The 18,067-nt window shown below is 45.5% G+C and overlaps 1 protein-coding gene across 1 annotated transcript; it reads right to left on the reverse strand.

The window, feature by feature from the left end:
- Nucleotides 1-1,574: 1,574 nt before the first annotated feature.
- Nucleotides 1,575-17,169, reverse strand: LOC132782792 (interleukin-36 receptor antagonist protein-like). The gene is made up of 5 exons (XM_060787719.2): nucleotides 16,579-17,169; nucleotides 13,108-13,198; nucleotides 5,908-6,036; nucleotides 5,452-5,585; nucleotides 1,575-3,304 (listed from the first exon to the last, which is right to left on the reverse strand). Exons 2-5 carry the CDS (start codon nucleotides 13,166-13,168, stop codon nucleotides 3,071-3,073), a joined length of 558 nt encoding a protein of 185 aa, XP_060643702.2. The 5' UTR covers nucleotides 13,169-13,198; nucleotides 16,579-17,169; the 3' UTR covers nucleotides 1,575-3,070.
- Between the last annotated feature and the right edge of the window lie 898 nt (nucleotides 17,170-18,067).

The raw sequence follows: 18,067 nt of genomic DNA on the forward strand, positions 1-18,067 counted from the left end.
TACAGTGTTATGTAAATATTCAAAAACCTTCTGATGCCTCAATTAATGTAAATTTATTGGTATCCGTTTTTCTTTTGTAATTTACCAGTCGCTGCTGCATTTCCCACTCTTGGCTTATAGTCGAGACAATGTTTTCCCAGTTTTTGTGGTAAAATTAGGTGCCTCGGTTTATATTCGGGTCGGCTTATACTAGAGTATATACGGTACTTCTCGAATAGACTAGTGCAATGTGCTCTACATGGGGTTGCCTTTGAAAACTGTTCGGAAGCTTCAATTGGTCCAAAGGATGGCAGCCAGATTGCTCACAGGAGCAGCATACAGAGAGGACACAACTCCCCTGTTACGTCAGCTCCACTGCTTTTCAGCACAATTCAAAGTGCTGGCTTTAGTCTATAAAGCCCTAAACGGTTCCTTCCCAGCTTACCTGTCCAAAGGTTAAGATCTTCAGGGGAGGCCCTGCTCTCGGTCCCATCTCCTTCACAGGTGCGGTTGGTGGGGACGAGAGACAGAGCCTTCTCAGTGGTGGCCCCTCAGCTTTGGAACTCCCTCCCTAGTGAAATTAGATCAGCCCCCTCCTTCCTAACCTTCAGCAAAAGGCTAATGATGTGGATGTGGGACCAAGCATTTGGTGAAATAAGAGAATATGGATTAGTGCAATGACAATGTGGAACGGCTTTGGACTATGATCCGTATCTCCTGGTATGAACCATCACAAAACTTAAGATCATCTGGAGAGGCCCTGCTCTCGACCCTACTAACATCGCACATGCGATTGGTGGAGACGAGGGACAGGGCCTTCTCATCAGTGGCCCCCCACCTGTGGAACGCTCTCCCCAGAGACATCAGAGTGGCCACCTCCCTCCTGTCTTTTAGAATTAAAAAAAAGACCTGGGTTTGGGACCAAGCGTTAGATTAGTGAGCAGCAAGGAAAAGAAGATTTTAACACTTATGGCAATGATTTGACCCGGACTGGATTTTAGACTCTGATTTTAATAGGTGTGTGTTAATCAATTGTTTTAACTATTGTTTTAATATATTTTATATATTTTATATATTATATATTTATATATTTTAATATATTTTAATATTTGAATGTATTGTTGATTGTTTTATTATGATGATACCGTATGGTGCTTTTGTGAGGCCGCCCTGAGTCCCCCCTCGGGGATGAGAAGGGCGGGGTATAAATATAGGAAATAAATAAATAAATATGATGTTGAATTATGTGATTTTAAAGAAGCGGTTTTAAGGTTTGATATGTTTTAAATTATTATTTTAATGTATATGCGTATTTTATTATGTATGTATGTCTATATGGCATTGGATTGCTGCCCATATATATGTAATCCGCCTTGAGTTCCCTACGGGGAGAGAAGAGTGGGGTAAATAAATAAATAAATGATGTCATACCACACACAGTTATTTCACAAATCCCATTACTAATTTCATCCAGTCATGTTTTACAACATACAAATGTCAAAGAAAGTTGTAGGAAAAAAAACCAATGCATGATGGAACAGATCTGAGCTCATTATTGGGTTTAGAACACCGAATTCATATAACACCAGAATACATCTTTTGAATTTTTTTAATGATCCACCATTTTACAGAATACTCTGTGCATTACCAAAAGGAGGCCTGGGTTAAAACTGACAGGACTGAAGACCAACAGGTCGCAGGTTTGAATCCGGGAAGAGCGCGGATGAGCTCCCTCCATCAGCTCCAGCTCTCTATGCATGAGAGAAGCCTCCCACAAGGGTGGTAAAACATCAAAACATCCAGGCATCCTCTGGGCAACGTCCTTGCAGACGGCTAATTCTCTCACACCAGAAGCGACGTGCAGTTTCTCAAGTTTCTAAGTTTCTCAAGTTGCTCCTGACACGACCAAAAAAACTAAACATCCATAAGTCAACCTTTGTGGATGACTTATGGATGGTAATGGTGCTCCATGCAGTCATGCCGGCCACATTACTTTGGAGGTGTCTACGGACAGCGCCGGCTCTTCGGCTTAGAAATTGAGATCGAGCACCAACCCCCAGAGTTGGACATGACTGGACTTAATATCAGGGGAAAACTTTTACCTTAACCTATGGATGAGAATAATACTGTCCTATGTTGCTGAGTGGAGCCCTCAGAGGTGCAGTGGGTTAAACCGCTGAGCTGCTGAACTTCCTGACTGAAAATCCAGGGAGCAGGGTTAAGCTCCCACTATTAGCCCTAGCTTCTGCCATCCCAGTAGTTCGAAACATGCAAATGTGAGTAGATCAATAGATCTCCGGCGGGAAGGGAACGGCACTCCATGAAGTAATGACCTTGGAATGTGTCCAGAGGAGGGCGACTAAAATGATCAAGGGTCTGGAGAACAAGCCCTATGAGGAGCGGCTTAGGGAACTGGGCATGTTTAGCCTGAAGAAGAGAAGGCTGAGAGGAGATATGATAGCCATGTATAAATATGTGAGAGGAAGCCACAGGGAGGAGGGAGCAAGCTTGTTTTCTGCTTCCTTGGAGACTAGGACGCGGAACAATGGCTTCAAACTACAAGAGAGGAGATTCCATCTGAACATTAGGAAGAACTTCCTGACTGTGAGAGCCGTTCAGCAGTGGAACTCTCTGCCCCGGAGTGTGGTGGAGGCTCCTTCTTTGGAAGCTTTTAAGCAGAGGCTGGATGGCCATCTGTCAGGGGTGATTTGAATGCAATATTCCTGCTTCTTGGCAGGGGGTTGGACTGGATGGCCCATGAGGTCTCTTCCAACTCTTTGACTCTACGACTCTATGACTCTATGACTCTATGGAGGTGTCTATGGACAATGGTGGTCACAAAGAATTGGAAGCGACTCAAACGCTGGCTTTTCGGCTCAAAAATGGAGATGAGCACCAACCCCCAGAGTCGGACATGACTGGACTTAATGTCAGAGGAAAACCTTCACCTTTTTACCTATGTTGCTGAGCAATATCTTCCACAGCATTCTTCATAATTGGCTAAAAAATCAACACCAAGTCGAAATCACAATTATGTCAGATCTAAAGACGGTGATGACTCTCCTTTCTACTCTCCTTCAAAATCATGAGTCTACCGCATCACAAAGTAGTTATCCTTTCGTTCGAAAAAAAACAGGGTATTTTCAGTGCCTCCTTTTGGACTCAATCCAATAGGTCTGTTTGGCTCTGAAGAAGTGCTTATGAACCAATTGGGGAATTCTGCAGATTCAAAAGAGCAAGTCTCTGGGCTTCCGTCGGTCTTGCTGTAGAAACTAAAGGCCTTCAGTTCCTTTTTCTCTCTGTGAAGTTGCAGAATGCTTCGTTCCTAAGAAAAGATAAGGGCTCAGTTAGTGGGGAGAGCACGTTGTGTCCGTAGTGATAGCATTGCTGCAAGATCGCAGAACAGGATAAGAGTAGGAAGGGGACCTGTGGTGCAAGGCCTCCAGCGACAGTATCCCCAGCATGTGACTGCCAGCTCTCCTGCTGAAGACATGCAGAAAAGAAGACCCCCACCTTTCTGGGTCATTGGTTTCATTCACAAGCTGTCCTTACCGTTAGGAGCTTCATCCTTAAGATATCTAAAGAGTTGTGTCGTGAAGGTGTGTCAGAGGGGTCGCCAAAGACCATCAGAAAACACAGTATTTTCTGTTGGTCATGGAGGTTCTGTGTGGGAACTTTGGCCCAATTCTATCATTGGTGGGGTTCAGAATGCTCCTTGATTGTAGGTGAACTATAAATCCCAGCAAGTAAAACTCCCAAATGTCAAAGTCTATTTTCCCCAAACCCCATCAGTTTTCACATTTGGGCATATTAAGTATCCATGCCAATTTTGGTCCAGATCCATCATTGTTTGAGCCCACAGTGCTCTCTGGATGTAGGCGAACTACAACTCCCAAACTCAAGGTCAATGCCCACCAAACCCTTCCAGTATTTTCTGTTGGTCATGGGAGTTCTGTGTGCCAAGTTTGGTTCAATTCCATTGTTGGTGGGGTTCAGAATGCTCTTTGTTTGCAGGTTAACTGTAAATCCCAGCAACTACAACTCCCAAATGACAAAATCAATCCCTCCACCAACCCCACAAATACCGGGTATTTGTGCCAAATTTGCTCCAGTGAATGAAAGTACATCCTGCAGATCATTATTTACATGGTGATTCATAACGTTAGGGTTCACCACAATATGAGGAACTGCATTAGGAAGGTTGAGAACCACTGCTGTAGGGTGTGGGGATGATGGTGTGCTCCCTGAATTGCTACCAGAGAGACATAGCTAACAAGGAGATAAAAGTCCCAAGTACAGGATATGTAGTCAGATGAAGCATCGTTTGGAATCAAGTCAAGATCTCATCCTTGTTTCATGGAAGCTCTGCTTGGAAAATTCATGTTTAAGTGCCTTTTGTTTCATGGTTTTGATTCTTGGATTCTATGATTTTATATTCATGCCTTGGATTCATGTTTCCTGGTTTCTTGGATTTTATTAGAGAAGTTTTGACTTTGTTTTTATGGACTTTGCTGGACTATTACCCTGAACTACTTTGTTCCTGCTTATCTTTTTACCTAATTGGACTTACCTATTTCTTTAAAGTGCTTTTTACTGTACTGCTTTTTAATTATCTTCAATAAAAGGATTGTTTCCCTACTCAACAGTGTGGTGTTTAAAGTCAGAGGGCTTTTCCTGTTCTGGAGTGCAATAACAATAAAGTCCTCGAGATTCTTCCAAAAGGTTTTCATGGGAAGGGACCAAAATGTCTCTCCAATAGTCTTCCCCTCCAGATGAAGAATCTAAGGGCACTTCTATACTGACCACTTAGTTCATCTTGGGGACAGATTAGCTCCGTGGTAGCCAAACACTGCACTGAACTTATCTGAGGTAACATGGGGGCAAAGCCACCTTAGTGGATAGTCTGAACTCTGGCCCAGATCTTTTGATCCATCTGAAAAGTTGGGCCGGTTCTTGCTGCCATCCAATGTTTCTCAGGCTCAGGTGGCACAGGGACATGGGATGGCAGTTAACATCGCCTCCTATCTTCCATGTTTCAGTGGTCTCAAGCTGTGACACATTTCCTATTTTCAGGGTGATGGGATGATTAAGGAAAGGAGGGAGAGAAGAGGGAGCAATCCCTTGTCTTTCCACTCCTCCTCCTCCCCCCCTCCTCCCCCCTGCCTTTTTGCCTCTTCAACCTGGTCAACACCTCAGGTGACAGCTGACAGCCAGAGAGAGTGATCGTCCAGCAGCCACATTCGGAACTTCTGGGAAATCGGGACTCACTCCCGCTTCCGCAGAGAACGGGTTAGTGCCTGTCTGAACCATCCCAGGGCCATGGGTCAGTGTAGATCTGCCCTCCAGCACTGGAAACTGGAACATCCAATGGTATTTAGCACAAAATATGTAGAGTCAAAATTGTAATGCAGAACATTACAAATGTCATTTTAGGAAATGTAAACAAACTTTTAACAAGTGACACTGACTCACCACTATCTGTAGCTGTGGTTGACCTTCGCCAGACTTCACACAGGAGAAACAGTGGTTTTTATCACTCAGCCCCATAAAGATGGGCTGCTTTTTGGGATCGAGGACAGTATTAGGGAGCACAGATATTAAGTGATCTGGAAGAGAAAAATAGGTCAAAAACAGTTAATGAGATTTTTTATCATGTCAGGAGCAACTTTAGAAACTGCAAATTGCTTCTGATGTGAGAGAATTGGCTGTCTGCAAAGACGTTACCCAGGGGACGCTCGGATGTTTTACCATCATGTGGAAGGCTTCTCTCATGTCCCCGCATGGGAAGCTGGAGCTGACAGATGGGAGCTCACCCCGCTACCCTGATTTGAACCCCATCCTTTCGGTCAGCAGTCCAGCCCAAGAATATATGCATGCATTCCAGTATTGACTCTAGACAAGTGGAAGGTTGAGATGAAAAGTAGTTACCTGGCATATTAGCATTTCGAGATTTTGCTAGTAGCATGTTGCCCATCAGGAAAAGGAACTTTTGGCTAATATCCCAAATCCTGAACAACCAGGGTATCCTTACGCTGGCAGTTTGGAGTACATAATCCTCTGGGGGGAAAATAGGTATATAGTACATGCATTTCGTGACCACATATATGTATATACAAGCAAAGAAACACATTCTAAGCAAGCATTAAAAGGCTGGAAGTCAGCACCTTTGAACAAACCTTAACTCACCACGAGATTAGATTTTGCACTTATTTTTAATACATACGTGGAAAGTTTGAGCCCCATTTCCCCCACCCAAAAAACCCTGGTTATTGCCCTCATCTCCCCACTCTACCCTCACATGAAACAAATAAAACCAGTATATCATGCATATATAATTTTGTTTTGTGTGTACACTTTTGCATGGAGGACCATCGGGTTGAGAAGGATCAAGCCACACTTCAGTAGGTATTAGAATTCAATTCCCTATACAGTCTTTTAGCTTTTGAATTATTTCTTTAGTATGAAATGGGGAGGGGCCGCGGAGAGGCGCCAAGCCGCGCCTCTCCGCGGCCAAGCCGCGCCAGAGCTGCTGCCGTTCCCTCCCCTCCATCTGGGAGGGAAGAAGACTGGCGAACCGCGGCCTGCCCAGCCCCTCAGACCACCGGGAGGGGCCGCGGAGAGGCGCCAAGCCGCGCCGGAGCTGCTGCCGTTCCCTCCCCTCCATCTGGGAGGGAAGAAGATCAACAAATCGCGGCCTACCCGGCCCCTCAGTCCACCAGGAGAGGCCACGGAGAAGCGCCAGGCCGCGCCGGTGCCGCTGCCGTCCCCCCTCCCTTCCATCCGGGTGGGGAGAAGAAGAAGATCCGACAAACTGCGGCCTATCCGGCCCCTCAGTCCATCACTGCCCCCCCCCCCCTTTTGCCATCTGGGAGGGTGAAGTTCGGGAAGCCGTTCATCAGGCCTTGCACCGGAAAGGAGCTGCAGAACTCCTCAGGCTTGCCTGAAAGCAGGATTTTGCCACCGCCATCTGACTTTTTTTCTCATCTGTCTTTTATTTTTTCCTACTTTTCCTTTGCTTAGTTGTTATTTTAGTTACCTAATTATAGTTATAGTTAGCTGTATGTTATATGTTTTACTGCTGATTGTGTTAGGAGGTGCGGATAACAATAGGATTATTGATTGGAGAGGAAGGGATTGCTTGAGGTGGTGTGAGTGAAGAGGCCCAGAAGAGCGCATGAGACTGCCCGCGATAAAGCGATTACATAGGAAGGTGTGGATGGTAGTGTGCATAGAGTTTAGTGAGAGAGTGTGTAAGTTTGGTTTAGCTGGTTGATTGAAACTGGGAGAATGAAGAGAATATGAGATCTGAGAACGCTTGGAGGAGTGATTGATTGTGACGTAAGTTGGATGTGTGTGAGTATCGGTAAGAGTGGTTTCGGGTTTTGTGGTGAGAGAGATTATTATCTTGACATAGGAATGGTTGAAGCAGAGTCTTATGCGAAGGATGACATTTTGCACTTTTACGACCTCCTGAGGGACTCGTTCAACCATGTGTTGTTCCAACTCAGGTTTTTGAACGAGAAAATGGACCATCTCCTTAGAGGCTTTGCCTCTTTCTCAGGAATTTCTGTGCAATCCAACCCTCCAAAGACTGATAACCTTCTTTGTGCAGACTTAGCCAAGGACTTGTGCCGAAACGGGGAGAAAGGCACTTTAGATCATGCGGAACATAGGGTGGAAGGAGGGAGGGAGGGATTAATGATGAGTCATCTGAGGGAAAGGGAGAACCTCTGGGCGTACATAGGAATGAAAACATCTGGGAGTGGCAGCGGACTGTGCTGGCTACCCAGAGGACGGCCAACAACACAACATCTGGCCTTATGGATCAGCCCACCGCACCTTGCATTCAGGATCAACATCTCCTTACGGACAATTTTGCGGTGGACATTGCTGATCTAATGATAAACAGAGGCAGATGGACCTCCAAGAGGGCAGTTTGCAATTCCTTGGCCCAAATCCTGGGTAAAAGATCACAGGATATAAGACTAAAAGCCATAGTGTGGTTGTGGAGGGATTACCAATCTTCTGACCGCTCCACCCGTCTTCAAATCTCACCAGAAGACAGCACTTGGCTTGGTGATCTAATGGCTAAACAACCTGGCCTAAAGAAATGGGGCATCACCATTAGAAGGGTAGTTGTGGACCCTCACATACGCCCCTTGTTTGATTCCGGGGTTTCTTTTCGCCATGTTCCACCTGGCCCCCGTGCGAACTCCACAACTAGCTCCCCAGTTAGGGCCTCCCCCACTCCTGGTTCGTATCACTTTGAGACCCCATCTGCCCCGGTCGCCCCCACTCAGCCAGCCACACTTCTCCGCTCGAGAACGCTCCCTTTATTCAGCCCACTCAGCTCCCTTGATGTCTCTTTATCTACCTCTACATCAGATTCACCCCTACCAAACGCCCAAGGAAGATTATTCCCCAGCCCGACTTCCTCCTCTGAGAGCTGACTAGATCCTGGCCATGTGGGGGGGGGGGGAGGGTTCCGGAGGAAGGGGTTGCTATCCGAGTTGTGTGGGGGAGGAGATTTGCAGGCCACAAACATCCCAGGGAGATGCGCAACAGAATCCTTGCGACCCTGGAAAAGGTGGGTAGTGGTAGGCTCCTTGGCAGCCCCCTTGGTCTCAAGGTCCTGTTGATCAATGCCAGATCCGTTAAGGGTAAGACCGCGGCCATCCAGGACCTGATCCTGGATGAGAGGGCGGATCTGGCATGCATTACCGAGACCTGGCTGGACGAGCTGGGGGGTGTAAACCTCTCTCAGCTGTGCCCACCAGGTTTTGGTGTGCATCAGCAGGCCAGACAAGGGGGGCGGGGAGGAGGGGTCGCAGTAGTCTTTCGGCAATCCATCGCCGTGATCAGATGCGCTGTTCCGCAGGCTTCTGGGTTCGAATGTGTCCACTTGAAAGTGGGGAGCCGTGACAGTGTGGGGTTCCTGCTGGTGTACCGCCCACCCCGTGACCCAGCAGCTTCCCTGTCTGAGCTAGCAGAGGTGGTCTCTAATTCGGCCTTGGTCTCCCAGCGCCTGGTGGTGCTGGGAGACTTTAACATCCACGCTGAGACCACTCTATCTGGCGCAGCTCAGGACTTTATGGCCACCATGGCGACCATAGGACTGTCACAGATAATATCTGGCCCCACTCATCAAGCTGGACATACTCTCGACCTTGTCTTTGTGGCGGACAACGAAATGATCAGAGTGGAAGATCAAAACATCCTTCCAGTGTCATGGTCTGACCATCATCTGATCACTTTTAGACTTGCTGCGACTCTTAACCTCCGCAGGGGTGGAGGACAAATTAAGATGGTCCGCCCTAGGAGACTGATGGATCCGGATGGATTCCTGAGGAATCTTAGGGTTCTTCCTGCCCTGGAGCCTGGCGATTCTATCGATGCCTTGGTAGCTCTCTATAATGGGGAGATGTCCAGGGCGTTAGATACGATCGCACCTGAACGTCCCATCTCGTTGCGTCGTGACAGGCCATCTCCTTGGTTCACCGAGGAGCTGGCTGTGATGAAGCATACGAGAAGGGGACTAGAGCGCAAATGGAGGAAATCTCGAGATGTATCTGATTGAGCACGGGCTAAAGCCTCCCTTAAGACTTACTCCGTGGCCATACGGGTGGCCAGGAAATCATTCACGACCACCCGTATAGCATCTGCAGCAAATAGATCATCGGAGCTGTTCTGGGTCGTGGGAGAACTCCTCCACCCACCTGTGGCGGAGGAGGTCGCTGATGACCCTGCAGCTCGGTGTCGCGATTTCGCACACCATTTTGCAGGTAAAGTCGCCCAGATACGTCTTGAGCTTGACTCCAATTCCATCGCAGTGCCAGAAGAGGTGACGGAGGCACCTGCTTGTCCAATCTTGTGGGATTCTTTTAGGCTTGTTCTTCCTGAAACCGTAGAGGAGGTTCTTGGGGCTGTGAGGGCGACCACCTCATCTCTAGACCCATGCCCGTCTTGGCTCATTAAATCAGCCAGAGGGGGGTTGCTTGACTGGTTTGTACCAATTGTCAATGCATCGTTGGAGCAAGGAATTTTTCCATCTAATTTGAAACAGGCTGTGGTTCGCCCACTCCTCAAAAAAGCTTCCCTTGACTCCACGGTGCTGAGTAACTACAGACCGATCTCCAACCTCCCCTTTTTGGGTAAGGTGCTGGAGCGGGAGGTCGCCTCCCAGCTCCAGAGTTTCCTAGACGACACCAACTACCTAGATCAGTCACAGTCTGGTTTCAGGCCTGGTCATGGTACCGAGACAGCCTTGGTCGCCTTGGTGGATGACCTCCGCAGAGAGCTGGCCAGGGGGAGTGTGACTCTGCTGGTTCTCCTGGACATCTCAGCGGCTTTCGATACCATCGATCATGGTATCCTTCTGGGTCGTCTCTCTGGGATGGGCCTTGGGGGCACGGTCCTGTCGTGGCTCCAGTCCTTCCTGGAGGGATGAACTCAGATGGTGAAGCTGGGAGACGCCTGCTCTGACCCCTGGCCTTTGACCTGTGGGGTCCCGCAAGGCTCCATTTTGTCGCCCATGCTTTTTAACATCTACATGAAACCGCTGGGAGAGGTCATCCGGAGTTTTGGAGTTGGGTGCCATCTCTACGCGGATGATACACAACTCTACTACTCCTTTCCACCTAATTCCAAGGAGGCTTCTCAGGTGCTAGACGAGTGCCTGGCCGCTGTGTCGATCTGGATGAGGAGGAACAAGCTGAAGATCAATCCCGACAAGACAGAGGTCCTCCTGGTCGATTGTAAACCGGATCAGGGTATAGGGTGGTTACCTGTGTTGGACGGGGTTACACTCCCCCTAAAGCCACAGGTCCGCAGTTTGGGTGTCCTCTTGGATTCTTCGCTCACACTTGAGGCTCAGGTGTCGGCGGTATCCGGGAGGGCCTTTGCGCAACTGAGACTTGTGCGCCAACTGCGACCATACCTCGTGAAGGCTGATCTGGCCGGGGTGGTCCACGCCTTGGTCACCTCTAGAATGGATTACTGCAATGCGCTCTACGTGGGGCTGCCCCTGAAGACGGCTTGGAAACTGCAATTGGTCCAGCGGGCAGCAGCCAGGATGCTAACTGGAGCTCATTATCAGGAGAGGTCTACCCCTCTGTTTAAGGAGCTCCACTGGCTGCCATTTATTTTCCGAGCCCAATTCAAGGTGCAGGTGCTCACCTACAAAGCCCTAAACGGTTTGGGACCACCCTACCTGCGTGACCGCATCTCCATCTACGAACCCACACGCTCGCTTCGATCATCTGGGGAGGCCCTGCTCGTGATCCCACCTACGTCGCAAGCGCGCTTGGTGGGGACACGGGACAGGGCCTTCTCCGTGGCGGCCCCCCGACTCTGGAACGCCCTTCCAAAAGATCTCCGACAGGCCCCTACACTAGCAGTTTTCAGAAGGAACTTGAAAACTTGGCTGTTCCGTTGTGCCTTCTCGGATTAGGAATCCCCATCCCAAGTCCTAGTAGCACTTTAGCACAATTAACCTCGCTGCACACCACACTTTACTTCCTACGCCCCTCCTGCCATTTCAGCACTTTTAACCCTGTACCCCTTCACGCCGGCCGAACCAGTTTTAATATGTCTTGATGTATTGTCATTGCTGTTTTGCTTAATTATTGATTTGCTTTGTTATTGCTATGTTATGTTTTCTATTGCATTGTGTTTTGTGGCTTCGGCCTGTGTAAGCCGCATCGAGTCCTTCAAGAGATGCTCGCGGGGTACAAATAAAGTTAATAATAATAATAATAATAATAATAATAATAATAATAAAATGCACTCGCTAGATGGTGCTCTCTATGTTTGGTTTACTTTTTTTCTTAATGTTTTGTGTATATTGCTTATTGTTTATGTTGTTTATTTTATTGCAACTTGTATTTTATTTTATTGTAATTTGTTGTTTGGGCTTGGCCTCATGTAAGCCGCCCCGAGTCCCCGTTAGGGGAGATGGTGGAGGGGTATAAATAAAGATGATGATGATGATTATTATTATTATTTAGCAAATGGCTTTAAAAGTGCTTTCAGAGTTTGGAAATAGCTTAAATCCAACTAATTGTGTACAAATTCATTTCCCTTTCCTCCCACTGGGAAAATAGTATGATATTAGTGGGATAGCGGAAGGGTATACATGTTGGTGAAAGTGCTTATGGGTGGAAAGAAGCGTAGTGCAAAACGTAATTTAAAACATAGTTAAATGCTATGCTTTACAATAGCCTTTTCAGCCTGGTAGTTTACAGGTGTATTCTGCAGGAATCATAAATCAGATTGTGGGATTTGTAGTTTTGTTGTTTTGTTTTTGTTTTTTTGGTCGTGTCAGGAGCAACTTGAGAAACTGCAAGTCACTTCTGATGTGAGAGAATTGGTCATCTACAAAGACGTTGCCCAGGGGACACCTGGATGATTTGATGTTTTTATCATCCTTGTGGGAGGCTTCTCTCATGTCCCTGCATGAGGAGCTGGAGCTGATAGAGGGAGCTCATCCGTGCTCTCCCCGGATTTAAACCTGCGACCTTCAGTCCTGCCGTCACAAGGGTTTAACCCACTGCGCCACTGGGGGTTCCTTGGGATTTGTAGTTCAGTGCATTAAGAAAGTGACAACTTGGGTCAGAGGACTTTAAAATGACAAAAACAGCCCTTTCGGGGGATTTAATTACAAAGTGGCAACAGGGGCTATGGTAATATCCAAACATGTCATTTTGTTTTTTTAAGACTTAATGCCATCCAACATTTCAGAGAGGAAAGTCAATACATTAGGCAACACCAGAATGTGGTCAATGTGGAGAAAGATATTTAAGAACACACAAACTATAGGTAGCTGCAGCAATTTGCTTTTGCCTGAACCAAATGGGAAGGATCAGTTTCTATCCCTTTTCTCCCCATTGCACTTTAAAGTTTGGAGCAACTGAAATAAGCTCAAAACAAAGGGAGAAAGTTAGAGGAGGGGAGAGAAACCAGGACCTTCTAAAAATAGCTGAAAAGGTGGGTCAACACAAGATGAATCGTGGCTGTCATTCCAAATCAGGGCAGTTGGACGGGATGTAATCGAATTAATTGCTTCACAATAGAGACAGCAATTTGATGTCTATCTTCTCTATAGGAATAGTAGCAAATAACATTTTAAACCTGGATCTGACTCTGGCCTCGTGTCAGAAAATAAAGCAGCCACTTCCTGGTCCCAAGACATCTTGTGAGGTTGTTTGAGTTATATTATATCCTGTTAAAGAAAACAGAAAGAAAATTTAAAGGAGACCCAAAGAGAGATTAGATCTACAGTTGTTTAGACCCAGAAGGGAAATGGTAGTTGCATCTGTGGATGCCAAATCTTGGGGTCTCCCATCTAGGAGAGCTGTCGCATCTTTCAAAGATTCTGCTGGAAGTCTATGTAGTTCATTTGCTTTCCTTCTTACCACCCAATTTTTGGGGGACAGGGCTCATGCTTCCCTCTGTTCTTCAGCTACTTTCTGACTTTTTTTTTTTTTTTTTACCAGGGACCACTTTGACCAGGACCACTCTCCAACATTAATAAGGGTTACAAATCAGTTTTTGGTCAACTTTAGATTTGGTTTGGTTATTTGGGGTGCTGATTCAGAAAATTGCATTGGATAGACCACATCAACTCTAGTTTCTGATACAGAACATATGCCATCCAGTAGTCACTATTTGCTCACCCACAGAAAACCATATTTAATAAGCCTCAGCACTATAAGAGGGTTTTGTGAGACCAGTCGCTCTTTTTACAACTCTGAGGTAACAGTGAGGCCGCGGACCATATTTTAGGTCTTGCGGACCACTGGTGGTCCATGGACTACAAGTTGGGAACCACTGGACTAGAAGCAAGTTAGACAGGTTCCTTGTGCCAATCCCTTCATAAGTAAATAATCCACTCTCTTCACCTTGGTCTGGAAACAATCTCTTAAATGTGGCCACATCTGCATAGTTATATAATCTAATTTACAATCCAGCCAGAACTAGGGCTGATGGGAGTTGAAGCTGGACATATCTGGAACTGATGGGAATTACACTCTGACCACACTTTAGGCTGATGGAATTGCAGGCTATAATGTATCCACATATAATATATCACCAAATATTACACCGCTGGACACCACTATAAAGGAATGTATACTATAACCCACACTAATGTCACCAATACAGTAGCGAGATGATGACGGATAAGTGTTATGGTAGAGTGTACACTGCCTGTCTTTAAACTCTCTTGTGGATTAAAGCTGCCACCAACCTAAGTTGTTTTAGGATTTTTAAAATGAGTATTTGAGGTAAACTTTTCCCCCTCCTGCCAACACTGTTTCCCCCCTGGCTCCCAAAAATGACTGTTTGTTAAGAGGCTCTTCTGTAATATCTGGGTGTTAAAACTGCTGGAACTATCACAAGGGTTTGATGACTGAATGATGTGTGGTAGAGATCTTTTGAAAATTACATAGAACAAATTTTATTTATAAAAACAGCCAACAAACTATCTCTGAGAGGTACAAAAAGCGTAACTTGTTACAAAAGTACTTCAGCTTGATGGTTGCTTGAAATAGTTCTCTTCACTTAGTTACAGACAGATCATATCAAACAGATCTAACTGTTAGTACCAAAAACCCTTACTCTACTTCAGAGAAATAGTAATGAGTTATGACTAACCTAACCTAGGTAGTCCCTGGGTTATTAACAAACTCTTCCCTAGAGTTCTTCCTGCTAACTAACCCAGTCTAGAGATCTATTCTCTTGTGCTATCTCTCACAAGAATCAGGTTGCTGTCTGACCTTTTTCCTGTCAGCACACAGCACTGTCTAACACAGACACTCTCTCCCTGAAAAAACCCAGTTTCAAAAACCCTTCTTCACACACCAGCTCCCAGTTCTCAGCTCTCCTCAAGCTAGAAATCTTTTTCCTTCCTAAGACTTGGCTCCTCCCATCTGCTCTGGCCAATCCTAGGAGACTCCAAACTCCTCCCCTCTTCTAACTATCCTCACTCAAGATGGCTGCCTCCCTGATTTACACTCCCAAAATGGAGGTCTGCCATACTGTTATCCAGGCTTCCTTTCCGGCCTACAAGGTAAGATTCACTGCACAGGCCAACTGGTTTTGGGGGGGATGATACAGAATGATGGGAAATGGAGTCCAGTAATATCCAAAGAGTCGTGTGAAACCCACTCACAATGGAGCTGGACCAAGCTTGGTACATATATCCACCATGATCCAACTAAAATACTGGTGGAGTTAGGGAGGACCAATAGAGGATGGGTGTTGGAGTCAAACAACATCTGGAAATGTAGTCCAGTGTCATGATCACTCACTCATGCCATGCAACAGCTTACCTGTCCGAACGTATCTCCTCTATGAATCAGGAGCTTAAGATCGTCTGAGGAGGCCCTGTTCTCAATCCTGCCTGCCTTGCAAGAGACGAAGGACAGGGCCTTCTCAGTGGTGACCCCTGGCTATGGAACTCCCCAGGGATATTAGATTGGCCCCCTCCTTCCTGACTTTTCGAAAAAAAGTAAAGACCTTGAGCAAGCTTTTGAGAATGCAGCGGAATAGATAACATGGAACTATGAATGATGAACATGGAATGGCCAGACAATGTTACTGGATAACGTTTTTAACAAGATGACACCAATGATTATATGCTTTAATGGTTTTTATTTATGTTTTGTATTGTAATGATTGTTTTTAATGGCACTTTTATGAATGCCTGAAATCGAATTGTGCCAATCTGTATTTATAGCCCACCTTGAGTCACCGTATGGCTGAGAAAGGTGGGCTATAAATATCATAAATAAATAAATAAATAAACTATCAACCCTGACATAGAACACATGGGCATAGACCTATAGAGGGAGGACAGGATGCTACAACGACATTTGAACCTGCCATAAAAGTAAATTGCCCTGAGTAGGCTCAGGCATATGGGAATGGGCAGGGATCAGGCACCAGTGCTTTTGGGTGATTTATGACTTTGTATACAAGGTCCTATATAGATGAGAAGTACTGCTAGATTCTTGTATTCCAAACAATAAAGATGTGTGGTATCTTCAGCCCCTGTGCATATTCTTTCAAGAGAAGCCTAACCCAAAGCAACACGATTGGAGCAAAGAAATTTTACAATTCATGACACCCAGCCAGATGTGGGGCTGGTGGGAACATGCTCTGGGACTGAGACTTGCAGCCTTTACACTAGTGTACAATTTTAAAATACAGATATCCCTTCATATTTGCTGGGATTAGGATCACAGGACCACCATGAAAGTGAATAAAATAATTAGCAACTGCTAGTTTGTATCTGAGAGAGCACCCCTCTAGAAATATATAGGTTTAGGTTAGTCAGCAAAATTTTGTGGTCAACTTCCATAGAACTGCTTTGTAAGATCTAGCAATGGTGTAATCTCTCGAAATCTCTTGCTTCTCCAGCATGACAAAGTCACACCAGAGAACCTAGGGACTCCTAAAGAAAACATTTTAAATGAAATCCATGAATAATCTAATCCACAAAAGCCAAAACCAGGATCTCCTGATTCACAAGCAGTTTCACCCTGAAAGCAGAAAACAGAGCAGAAGAAGAAGCCCAAAAGGAAAATGAAATTACAATACCTTTGCCAATGTGCCTTGGACTCTGGATTCTTATTTCTCTCTTCTGTTCTTGAACTTCCACAATGTTTTATAGTTACTCATCACATTTGGGGAATTTGCATCTCAAGTGTGTCAGGCACCTGGGTGTGCCCTTTGGCAGGCTACTTTTCTTAATTCAAATATAACTTTGGGATTCAAGGTGTGTTCTTTTCCTGGCAACTGTGATGCATCTCACCGATGGACTTCCCCTTTGCAGTGGTGCAAGAGCGAACCAGAAAGACTGAAATCTCAAGTGCTTGTTTGGGCCATAGGTAGTTAGGCGAAATGTGCATACGAGGGTTATCTGAAAAGTAAGGTTACAAGTCATGTAGTTCTCACAGGGAATTTCTCAGGGGAAGTTGGTATCACTGCCATGTATCAGGAAGTCAGCGGAAGCGAATGAACAAGGCCAGTTGTCAGTAGCTCATCAACTGTCATTGTGGTGAAGGTTGGAGATGAGCATCCTCATTCTGTTTCCCTCCAAGTGTGAAGTTCATGCTGTAATATGTGTGCAAAGGTAATAAAAGCTGGATGGATTGCAGCCATAAAGTAATTAGTTTATTTACATTCTATATACAAAGACCAACACAGCACAAAGCAAGGACATCTCCAAAAGATGGCGATTGTAGTTTCTTCTGTTGTCAGTAAAGGCATGCCTCTCACATAGCATTCTGATGACTAAAGTCCGGTCTCATCAGAGGAAGTAGGAAAACACTTCATACTGTCCTTCTAGGATAACTTAAACTTCTGTGGTCTATTAACTCTACACATGCTAGGCAGCTTTACAAACACATGCTCACAGCTTTAAAAACATACACTTTGAAATCTCCCAATAAATCAAGCATGGCTCAACAAAATAATAATAATAATAATAATAATAATAATAATAATAACTTTATTTGTACCCCGCTACCATCTCCCCAAGGGACTCGGTGCGGCTTACATGAGGCCAAGCCCGTAGTATATCAATAAACAAAGGCAATAACAAATAATCAATACAAAACAGTTAAAATAAATCTCATAAACAAAAATACACAATACACAATAAACAATAACAATAACATACAAGCATTTAAAACCTATGTGTGACAGCGCGGGTGGTGCCACCTATATTTAGAACTGTAAGTTGCAAGATTTGAATTGTTGTATCATGCCTGATTTTGCCTTTTTACCCTGTAAATGTATAGTTGGATTGGTTGGTTATTTATAGCTGTCAATCAATGTTGTTTGCACCAGTTATATTGCTTCCTCAGCTCAATTGTTTGGCTCCACCTCTTCCTAGAGAGCAGGACAGTGTTTCCTTTTTCATCCCACCAACAAACATTCTATCAGATGGTGAGAGAGGGACTTGGCTCTAAAGCCCTTGATTAAGTTACCTCTCAGCACCAATTCTGAGGTTCTTACCCTTAAGACTTATGCTTCATGTTCAGACCGACCTGGATGACGTTTAGAAGTCTCAAGTGCCTTCAAA

This window comes from Anolis sagrei, chromosome 7 (genome assembly GCF_037176765.1).
Source record: "Anolis sagrei isolate rAnoSag1 chromosome 7, rAnoSag1.mat, whole genome shotgun sequence".
Taxonomy (NCBI): domain Eukaryota; kingdom Metazoa; phylum Chordata; class Lepidosauria; order Squamata; family Dactyloidae; genus Anolis; species Anolis sagrei.